This window comes from Pseudopipra pipra, chromosome 1 (genome assembly GCF_036250125.1).
Source record: "Pseudopipra pipra isolate bDixPip1 chromosome 1, bDixPip1.hap1, whole genome shotgun sequence".
In the NCBI taxonomy this organism is placed as follows: Eukaryota; Metazoa; Chordata; class Aves; order Passeriformes; family Pipridae; genus Pseudopipra; species Pseudopipra pipra.
In genome coordinates, this window is record NC_087549.1 from 123812037 (window position 1) to 123824315 (window position 12279).

At 36.0% G+C, this 12279-nt stretch overlaps 1 protein-coding gene across 1 annotated transcript in view; it reads right to left on the bottom strand.

The window, feature by feature from the left end:
* SP4 (Sp4 transcription factor) overlaps nucleotides 1–12279 on the bottom strand; it is a 27619-nt gene continuing 15340 nt past the window's right edge. The window contains exons 4-6 of the mRNA XM_064675317.1: nucleotides 5606–5834; nucleotides 5171–5370; nucleotides 1–4083 (exon numbers count right to left, since the gene is read on the bottom strand). Coding sequence (XP_064531387.1) covers nucleotides 3836–4083; nucleotides 5171–5370; nucleotides 5606–5834 — 677 coding nt within the window. The 3' untranslated portion in view covers nucleotides 1–3835. The remainder of the gene's footprint in view (nucleotides 4084–5170; nucleotides 5371–5605; nucleotides 5835–12279) is intronic.

The following is a 12279-nucleotide window of genomic DNA, read 5'->3' on the forward strand; positions in this document are numbered from 1 at the left end:
TCAGTACTTTCAGGTTTCCATTTATTTGTTATATTCACTCCTCGTGTGCAATTACAATGACACTTCTGTTATTTCTCTCAAACTGAATTATCTCATTTTTTAAATTTTTATTTTATAACTCTGTGTGTGTGTGTATATTCCTTACCTCAGAAAATTTTTTCCTTTGGCTATTCCTTTGGTGTGTTCAGGAATAACCGTAGCTTCCATTCGCGAGAGCTGAAAAAACCCCACAGAATTCATGCTGAGCTAGAATCTGCTGGTTTAATTCCCTGCTGGGAGTCTGCCAGTTGGGAAATGCTGACCAGCAAGTACAGGTCTTAATTACACAAATCCAGAAGCTGCTGCCAACCTTTCCCCATTGAGAAGCATTTGTTTTCTAGTGTTCTTCTTGATGAGCAGATTATCACACAAACATAATTTATTGCTGCTTTATATTGTAAGCAATTAAATGAAGAAACCTTTTAAACTCAAGGGAATTTTAATAGGTTACTTGCAAAACGTTATTGCAGGCAACAACTTGTACAACTTGATTTTAGTTCCAAACCCACCAAAAAATTATACAAATCAGCATTGTAAAAGTGTCAGATTAATGCCTTACAGGCTTTGCTGGCAGAATTAATTTCTAAATTCTAGATGTGGGGAAACATTACTCTCATTTTTTTCCTTTTCCTTTTTTTTTAGAAAAATTTACAAGTGAAATATTACTACAAAACTTTTTTTTATAAGGAATTTTTGCAAAACATTTACATTTTTACCATCAACTATTTTTCTGTTTCAAAATCATTATGTAGATTTAATACCCTATGCTGCACATCAATTCTTGCGGGATGACAATTCAGTGACATGCATAAAAAAACACCACAAGGCATTAAAATGAAGACTTAAATACAAATATTGTTACAATAAAACAGTTATAAAATTGAAAAATAGGACCTAAACATCATGCTTACTTAACTTTGACAAATTAACTTTTTCTCCTAGATTACACACTTTTATTACTGCTCTCATGAAAGAAGGTGATAAATAATGACTTAACACCAATTGCTAATGTAATCGGCAACACATACACAAACCTAACCAAAGAAAGTATATTGTAAGAAAAAAACTATTCTAACACTGGAGTTCTACCATGGTAAATACACTTTGCACTGATAATTACAATAAAGCAAAATTTTTAATGGTGGCAAAGGGAATGAACAGTGAAATGCCATTAAACAAGATACTACTGCACATCTGTGCCCTATTACTTACAACAGCTATATCCCACTGAGTCAAATAAAGGACATTGAAATTTACGATCCTTTTAAGACAGAAAAGTGGATTCAGAATGGTATGCAGAACAGACTGTCAAAATGTTTCTAATTCCAGTGGTAAAATGTGCACCTGCTAACACAAGTTAATGTACTTGGGATGCTATGAAGCCAACCAGATTTAGATTTGGATACATCTATAATAGGGATTCATTGCAGATTGAAAATTACTTCAGTTTCCTCTATGCATACATAAGTATGCATGGAAAAAATTACGTATGAAATGGTTGTGCAGAATGCTTGTAACCTCAGTTTACAAAAACTGTTAACTTTTAGGAAACATGGTATTAATATTAGGAAAGTTCTTCTTTGCATAAAGAAATGTAGAGCACTGATTGTGAAGCATAATGATAAAATATATATTTGATGTTTTATTTCCTATATAATAAAATTAACAGTTAATACTACCTAATGTTCATCTGTATTAAATGTAACACCTAATTGATTCTGATGTTTTAAATCCAGATACATCAGTTAAGAGTACTTTAAATAAAATATACAAAATAATGTACAAAACCCAACTAAAATTTAAAGACTCTGTTACAAGTCTAAAAAAGCTTTAAGAAACTTGAAATTCATAACCACAGTGTAAAATTGCTTTTCTTTTATCTCAAAGCTTTTTATGTAAACTGAAAGTATAAAATACCCTCAGCTTAGTATTTTGCTACAAAGGGCTGGCCTAAAGTGTACACAGTGTAAACAATGATTGGTATTTCTTTTGCTTCAAAAATACAGAAAACACCACAAGACTGATAAAGTGTTCAGATGAGAAGTATACATTTTTGAGGGAACGCACAGGGTATCTGTTATGTCTTGCAAACCAACAGCTACCGCACACATTCTTCCTTTCGTAATTTGCGCGGGAAAAACCCCCATCTTATCCCTCTTGCACTGTACTTCCTTTAGTTACGTAAAAAATATTTTGGCGTATAAATTTCTTTAAAAACTGGCCATGAGAATTTATTAACAAATGACTTTAGATGTAAAAGGTTACATTTATGCCATGGGAAGTAATTAAAAATCTTGAGTATGAAATATTTGGCCATCTTTACTCCTTGTATGTACTGCGGTTTTCACATAGAAAAGGCAGGTTTTGTTGTTATTGTTTTTTTTCAATTTCCTCTATATTCACTGTCACATTTGAAAATGTAACCAAGCCTTTGAAACCAAAATTCATGTTGCAAAATATTTATCTTTTCCCAGTTTGTTTTGTAGTTGGAGGCTCAATATGAGTTGATAGGTAACAGATATTTATTACCAGCCCACATATTATCCTTGAAGAGAAAATAGTAATATTTAGGGGAAAAGAGAGAAAATGATTACTTTTTTTTTTTTTGGTTAAAATGTGACCATTTTTTCTTTGGCTATTAAGTCAAAGCACAAAGAACTCAGCACATTAACCACAACATAATAAACTAGTATTTACAGAGATAAGTTGCTGGAGAATGAGCTACAACACTCAATTGTATGATTAATTTCCATGAATTCTAACAAAATTAAAACATTTAAATACCTAAAATTGAGTTTTTAAGATTCAGGTTACCTATGAGTTAGAGATGGGCCACAGATGTTTTAAAATACAGAATCATAGAACCACAGAGTGATTTGCATTGGAAGGGACTTTAAAGATCATCTAGTTCCAACCTCCTTGTCATAGGCAGTGACATATATAATGAAATGAATTACCAAAAATTGACACAATTTTTTTCATCCTACATAAAGATAACATTACTTTTGTAAAATCTTATGTTAATATCTTTCTATGGTTTTATCTTTCCTACTGTATACACTAATTCTACATAACCTTAGCTCTCTACACAAAGAGAGTAATGAAAACACTGATTGTCATTTGTGCACACTACTATAATGTAGTGGTCAAAATTAGTCTGAGGTCCACCTCAGAACCACTTCACAGCATGCATCGTCCAACTGCTTCTAGAGTAGTTCCAAAACTTGAGAAAAGATGGCCAAAATTAACTTATGTGTTGTATGGACTGAGCAAAAGCCTAACAAAAGCCTAAAATATATCCACTATTGTTCATCCTGTACTCAGTTTTGCTATGCCTTATGGGAAAAGGATGCTCTCACGAAAATATTACAAATTTATGTTAAAAATAAAGTACCTTCATCAAATGGTATTAATCCTAGTCGAGGTCCACCCTGTTTTACATTGATACTATCTGATTTTATAAACACATTAATATACAGTGCTAAAATAGGGGGGTAAAGTTCACTTAAAATCGTTACAGAATATACAGACATATAACTAAAAAAGTACAGTATGGAAATATTATTCCTCGATCTGGTTATCCAGTCATCAATTTGCGGTGTTTGTATCTTTGAAATTTTTGTCTTGTTGCACCGGTGTACACTTTCCATGCTGACCCTTCAATCTGGAACAGTTACAGAAGTCGTGACTGACAAAATTATTTCCTGCTCTGTAATCCACTTTACCAGCCCACTTCCATATCCTGAAAGGTATGTAAACTTAAGTGCAGCACTAGGTGTCCATATAAATGATCCTTTCAGAATTCTTCCATGTTTGTTGAAACGTTAGGGGTTGCTGGGTTTGAATCTTGAGAAATGGCAGCAACAGTGACAATTCTTGGAGATCCAAGAACCTCAGTAACTGAAGAGTCCAGTTCTCCTGAGGTAACGATAGCAAGGGCTGTTCCACCACCCTTCTTGTTCTGATGAGTTTTGACATGTTTCGAGAGATGGTCACTTCGCATAAACCTTTTAGAACATTCTGGGCACTCAAATCTCTTTTCACCTTTTTTAAAAGAAGAACAAAACCAAAATGTTACTGAATGAGAGCACTGAACGCTGCTTGATCATGAACGTGACCCTATTCTATTCAACATTTGAAGTGTCTTTAAAAGGATACAACGTTTTCTTTTCTACCTGACTCATTCCCAGGTGTGTTCTGTTTAGTCACAGGCTTTTGGCAATCTACTCTTCACTACTAAAATGTTCTCAACAATTATTTGCTACGCTGTGATTATCTGGCGAGAAGTTTGGATCTCAGGTCACTAGAGAATTTTCATAAACTTCCATAAACCTAACAGAGTGAGGGAAGTGAAAGCCCTCAAAGAACGACTTAGCATTTTTTAAGAATACTTATGTTATTTAGATTACAGGGATGGGAAGGGAATTTGGAAACATGAATCCCAATGCTTCATGACGATGTATGAAATCTACGTCAAGAGAGACAAATTCAACATACTAAAAGGTCCTACCAGTGTTCAGATAAAATTATCACTTACGACATTGGGTGGTGTAAGCTGGCAAAGGAGGGACAGGGAGGGGGATGCCCTCCTGGGGCTAGAAATATGAAGGTTGATAAAATTCTCAGCTTCTAAAAGGTCCACTTTTCCAATCTGAACTGTTAAGAGAACTTGCTTTATCAGCTCCCCCTTGAAACTTCCAAGAAACTTCTCAAGAAGACCAAATCTAATGTATGGACTAGGTTAACAAATTTCTTAAAGATTAAGCTAGCCTAAGTGAGGAAATAATGACCCTGGTCCATAACCAGTCCTACATGGTCAATCTAAATTTGTTAAATTTAGATCAGGCACTAGTTAATGTACATAAGCTATCTGTGATGAAGTGATTATCTTTCTCTAGCCCAAATAGAGAAGAACAGTTGAAACAGATCCCATTTAATCTGTACGATTTCATAGTCAGCTTGAATTGACAAAAACTGAAATCTAACACTTCCTCATTTTAAAATTTCTTTACTTACATTTAAGAGTAGTTTTCAGATAACCTAACAAGTGAGAACTTTGATACCACTGTTTAACCATGGCCACTATGACTCTGACTTGCTGTACTATGCATACAAGAGAGGGCTGACCAACCTGTGTGGGTTCTTCTATGTCTTTGTAACTCATCACTCCTTGTAAATCGCTTGCCACAAAAAATCCAGTTGCATATAAATGGTCTTTCACCAGTATGCCAGCGCAGATGTGCTCGAAGATGAGACGTCTTGCCATAAACTTTTCCACATCCTTCAATATGGCAGATATGTTGTTTCTTTTTTCCTGGCTCATTGCTGCCTCTAAAAAGATCATATTTAAACAGGTAAGTAGTTATATTCTAAAATATTATGAGCTATTGGGAAAAACATTTCATGCTAATTGAGACAATGATAATCCCCTGTCTAAAAAAACCCCCACAAATGTACTTTCTAATAGAAAGCATTAAAAATCTTGGTGATATAAGACAATCTCATGCTCAAATGAGGCAAGCTGTGATAAGATGCTAAAATATATACTGATAAAATTTACATTTACCTTCCTTCTCCCTCTCTGCAATTAGGACATGAACAGGCAACTCTTCTCAGTCTCTTGCCAGGCTGCACTTCCTGGTCAGAAGCTTGCTGAGCTTGTTGCAGCTGTACTTGTGTTATCTGATCAGGACTAACAGCACCAATTGCTGCATTAGCAATGCCACCTACTGCTACGGTAACAGGAGCTATTGTGGCTTGCTGTACTTTTACTCCATCCTGTCCTTGCTGTTGACCTGTAAAATAAAGTGTTTGCACCTTTTATTAGTCGTTTTGATAAGTGAAGTGCACCAATAAACATCCTGCATTTTGTAGAACAAAAATCCACCTAATGTTAAGGGAAGCCATAAACCAAGTGTTAAATCCAGCCTTTTTCCTGAAGCACTACCAGAGTACCTATGTGCTAGCTTAGATAGCCCTGTTTAACGTAATTTGTTATTAGAACAGCGCAAGACTGCAAATTACGGACTAAGAAACATTAACTAGTTTAACAAAAGTTTTTTCTCTCAAAAGCTGAGATAAATTAAACAAAATCTTATGGAGAAATATTGTTCAATCAATTGCCAATTAATGTGTCTGTAATAACCTTTGAAAACATATCTGCATTTAGAAAACTACAATTAGCTAATTTTAAGAGTTGCTTTATGGCACTGGCAGAATTGTCACTTCTCTAACAATTTGTCCTGAATCAACACTGAGCCATAAAGGAACTTTCACAAAGAAAAAGAAACATTGAAGGACTAGACTTGAACAAGCTAACATACCAGAGCTTTCTTGGGATTGCTGTTTTGCAGGATTTTCCACCTGGGAGGGTAATTCTGGTTATATGTACAAATGGAGGGACAAGAAGCTGAAGAGCAGTCCCACGGAAAGAGATCTGGGGTTGATGGCAAGCTGTATATGAGTCAGCAGTGTGCCCTGGCAGGCAAAACGGCCAGCCATATCCAGGGGTGCATCCAGCACAGCACAGTGAGCCAATCGAGGGAAGTGACTGTCCCGCTCTACACTGCACTGATGTGGCCCCACCTCGAGCACTGTGTGCTGTTTTGGGTGCCTTAATATAAGAAGAACATCAAACTATTAGAGTGTGTCCAGAGGAGGGTGACCAAGATGGTGAAAGGCCTCGAGGGCGAGACTTACAAGGAGTGGCTGAAGTCTCTTGGTTTGTTCAGCTTGAAGAAGAGAAGGCTGAGGGGTGACATCCACACAGTCTGCACCTTCCTCAAGGGGGGCAGTGGAGGGGCAGGTGCTGATCTCCTCTCTCTGGTGACCAGTGTTAGGACACGAGGGAATGGCTTGAAGCTGCACCAGGGGAAGTTCAGGTTGGACATTAAGAAAAGGTTCTTCACTGAGAGGGTGGATGGTCACCAGAACAGGCTCCCCAGGGAAGTGATCAAATGGAATTCTAAGATTGATTTGATGAATGAAGAATTCAGCTTCATTGCCTAAGTCCATTTATCTCATTGGCTTTCTTGATCAAAGGAAATCAGGATTACTGTCTTGATATTAAAGCAAAATAGAGTATTCCGATATAGGTAAGAAATGTAGTTTCTTGAGCAGCAGAGTAATATTATGTTTGCTTTAAAAATTAGTACTATACAGTCTAAGAAAATAACATGATAAAATAAATCTGACACAGATATATGACTTCCAGCTGCAATATGACAACACAATGCTAGTCCTGCTAGTAACGGGAATGGGACAAAATATAATTAGATGCTGCCATTTTTAAAAATTCAGTGCCTTCATTCAAATGGGAAATTAAAGGAAATAATACCTAATACCTCCTTATTGAGAGAGTGTAATGGGCAACCAGAATTCCTTAGGACAGACTACTATATTTTAAGACTTGGAAGTCTTCAGTATTGAAGCATTCATTTAAAACTCAGAAATCCCTTGGAGGTGACATGATTCAGAGAGATTGTAATGGTTACTTCGACTTACTTCTCAAGCATCCATAATAGACACCATCACTGGGGACTGGGAAGAACACTCTCTCTGAAGTCTAAACTGCCCAGCTACTGAGCGGGTTCAGATACAACCCAGCACAGGACAATGACTACTTCGTTCACATGATTGCTGAGGAGCAACAGATGCCTGGACAGGCTATCTTGTGTGACATGGTGCTAACAGCCATAGGTGAAATCTAACACAACCACCTGCCACCACCACACACATGCAGGTACTTTAGGACTGAAGAACATGAAATACAGAGAACCTCCCAAAGTGATCTGACTTGTCCTCTAACAGGCCACTGTTGGCTACAAGAAATAGAGTAAATCTGTCTTTTGCCTAGGTCAGTACCAGGTTATTTTCACCAGAAGCACTGACCAAATTTTCCCAGTTATCTCCCTTGGTTTATGTCTGGAAGTTGCATCTGATATGCCTAGATATGAATACACATGAATCCCTTGTTTTCTTAAGCAGACCACAAATATTGACAGATGCTGAGTGTTTTGAGTTCTCTGAAAAGAACAAGGACAAACCCACAAGAGATAATGTTTGAATCCCCCTTGCTGTAGGACAGAAAAAAATTCTAAAAAAAGTCTGGTATTCGCAGCAGAGGAAAAATAATTACAGGCCTAATCTTGAGTGCAGAGTCCCCACATGTCTATGACAGAACAAACTGTTTTCAGAATAGCAATGTACTGGAAATAAATTTATTTTCCATAGTCTAATGGGAAAGAAAAGCAGTCATGAGAATCCTTCAGGGAGCATATGATAGGTAAGGAGAACATCATAATATAAATGCAAATAGTAATATCTAGTACTTTAGTCTAACACTGGCAGAAAAGGACACAAGAGTTTCCAAAGAAAGTGAGAGGTTCAGGGGCAACTCCCTGTCAGGCTCTTAAGCTGTTGAAATGCTGACCACGTGTTATAAATAGCCAGAGTCAAAAAAAGGCCAATAATTTATTTTTCTTATATCTAATGCTTATCTTATATGATAATGTGATTGCTTGCATTGACAACCAGCTGCACTTTTTGGTGAGCCAAAGGTAAATGAAAAGGAAGAGCTTGCTCATCCTTGTAATCTTTCCCAGAGTACGATCTGCTCACTGCTAAACATACCCAAGATGAAAACTCCTTTAATTCACAGAGCAGCACTACAAATGATGAGTCTGTGAACGGTCATGACAAAAGTTAAAGATGTAACAGACATTATGGCCACACCTACTGCAGCCTTTTATTCTTTTTTCACTACTAGTCACATTTTCAAGTACATTATTAAGAATTATCCTTCATTGTTACAGTCTGTTAGAGGGATGACTCCAACTATGTCACAAAGTCCTCTTTGAGCAAAAAAGTCCTGTAACCTAACCAGTCTCTGGTCAGAACTCAGCTGAAAGGGATAATTGTCTCTTCATTTTCTCTTTCTCTCTGATTTTCTTGAATTGATATTAAAGTTTCAATGCAACTTTTCCCTGGGCTGCCAAACCAAGGCTTTTCAAGCAAGGTGTGAATTGAGGCACTCAAACCCAATGACTAGTGATCAATGTCCAGCACATAACTCTTGCTGGATCTGACCAATCCACATTTATAGGGAAGCCTGTTCAGCATTTCTAAAAACCCAACATACTATGCTGATAGATATGAACCAATTTCATGACTCTCTAAGTCATGAAACGACCAACCACAGAAGGGTCTTCTGATACTTCTTCAGAATATCAAGTACCACTGCTGAAACACACTCTATCAGTTCTGAACTTTCCTTCCCCCATGTGAGGAGACCAGGTGTATCTTGGAATATAGGATACACACTACTGAGCTACAACCTTAATCTATTTATTAAACATAATATAGTGATACATCTGAGTAGAAATTCTTCACAGTAACTGTAAAGGTGATAATAAAAATACATAAGAGAAAATGCCAAATAAGGTTGCTCAGGCAGAAAATTACATTATCCATATGTTTTCAGTTAAACAGTAACTGGATGACTGCTCTTTAGATGGGATTAACTAGCTATAACACTTTTAATGCAAATGTTGATTTTTCTTCTTTAAATTAATCTCACGGAGTTGCTATTTTAAAATCCCTTCCCTTGGATTCCACTTACTAAATTCAGAACAGAACATTCTGAAACTCTGAAAATATCATACAAATTGCCTTATTTAAAGAACCACACCACAATATTCAATAAGCAAACCTAATTTTTGAGATAAAAGAGTAACTGAAGGCAGCACACACATACGATAAATATTTTTTATCAGAGATTTACATAGTTAACAGAAAACACCAGGAAGCTCAATAATGTAATTCCTAGACTTAATTTTTGTTTTGAACTTCTTGGAGAGCATCCCAACAAGCTAGCATGCTAGTGATCTACAGGATAGAAATTTATCTTTCTCATTTTAAAGCTGTTAAACAACAAGAACAAAGAATCTTGAAAATAAAAGGAATATATTTTAGACCACTTGAAAACATCTTTTCTCCTAAAGAAAAATCAGAAAATTTTCACAAAACAATTGACAGAACATGCCCTAAATCTCAAAGTAAACCTGCTGTAGACTTGAGTTGTATGGGATTTGGATTTTTTAAAACTAGGTACTATCCACTATGGATCACTAAAGGCTTTAACTTTTACATCATTTGTACTTATATTAAGGGAAGATAAAAGCATTTAATTATTTCTTAAATCAAGCCTACCAGAGAAAGATACTGAGAAAACTTAACTACTGATATGAGTTTCTAAGCAGCCTACTAAATTAAATCAGGGCAACATCTAAATGTTTATAAAAATGAGGATTTCTCAGTTGAGAGGATCTAGGTATAAATTAGCTTTTTATTTGAAAAAAACCCAACAAACAAGCCTGCTTATTCTAAAAACAGGTGGTTGAGATAACATCCATACAGGAATAGAATGATCTCCTGACACTTTCTAGATGGAGAAAAAAGACCTATCAAAAATATTCCATTTAACTTCTTGCTAGTAGCATTAAAACACCATTTAAAGCCTTCTAAAAATTCTACCACAACCATGAGATTACTTGGCATTGCTTCTTCCCAATATACTCCAAAATACAAGACCTGATATCACTACATTTCACTATTCATAATCAAACCTTTCAGTAACAAGAGCTCTCAAGTTTCTGCAAGTTTCAGAAAGAGGTCTAAACAAATCACTACATGAGGGAACCAAGCCACACTTCAGTTCATCTCTGTTATTCTATATGAGTTGTCAAAGCAGTCACCGTACATTTACACCTGCTTTTGGAAGGTAAAACGTTTTTCTCAAGTTCCCGTGGTTTATTTAATAATGATTTTCTGAAGTTGTGAAATATTTTTGATTAACAAAATCATTGCTGAACTTGTGTATGACTGACCTTTATTATACATTCTATAGGGACATAAAGTTACAACAAAATGTTATAAAATAACATTGATACAAAATAACACTGACATCAACTACTCCACTGCATTTCATTTTCTCTCAGGTCTAAGTTCTCTCTTTCTTTTGGATAGTAATCATTTATTTGACCACAGGACAAAATGCAAACAGCAAGGAAACCTGATATGGTATTTACTTTCCAAATCAAGTGCAATGAGACTCACTTATTGCAATATTACATATATAATTATGAATGAATGTAATTAATGTTCCAGAAATTTTTAAGCTTCTCAAACAGAAGAACCTGCATGACTTTAGTCACCAGTCTTTCCCATTTAAGGCATTAAGTAAATGCATTACTTATTAGTGCAAGACAGGATTATCAAGTTAAAGGATTACAAATCCTTTATTCTTCAGCATCACCTACCCAGCTTTCCAGTTTTGCAGTAAAACTGCATCTTAGCAGTTACAACTCACATATACTTTCCCATACACGAGTTTGTAACACATTCATACAAGAAAACAGAACAACTTTAAGTAACTACTATAAAGTCAAATAATGTATATACACACACATATATCTCAATCACATTTTGAGTTAAAAACTGATTTTCAAAATAGTAACTCCAATAACAGCACCTGGATGACTAAAGAAAGCTAATGCATGGTACCTAAGAAGTACCTTCCTACATAGCGAATGACTGCTGATGATCGTGGTTATTAGGCTTGGCCATCCATCCTAAGACAAGTTTCCCTTTACTACACACTGCATCTGCACTCGTATTCTTGTTCACCTGAAGTAGCAAGCATGAAAAGCTACTCTCTGAGGCAAATAGGGCAGAAGGGGAAGAAAAGGACTTTAATGATCTACAGAAATCAGGGGAATCAAGCATTAGAAAAGTGGATCTTGGAAATAAGTGAAACTCAAGACTAGGAAAAGGACACTTTCAGGTTCTACTACTTAGTTCCTCAGAACAATTTGATAGATTTCCTGTTGCTGTTGTGCAACCAACATTCAGCAGTCCAAAGAGGACAGCATTAATGACAGACTTATCTAAGTAGGGTGCACCTTACTGTAAAATCTGAGACACACTTTGCAAAATGTACCTAGAGCCACAGTGGCTAATGTTGCAAAAACGAAAATTTGTTCAACTGCATATCCTAAAAAGCAACGAGAAGGTTGCAGTTAACATTCAAAATTCAATGCCTATTACTGCAGGACAGCTAACTAAAGTTAATGATGGTCTGCAGAGTTCCAAAGCTCTACCGGCATCAGAGCTGATGCAGCAACTCACCCATTAACAACTTACTGATGCAAAGCAATGGAGAAAAAGAAGTTTCTTATGTCC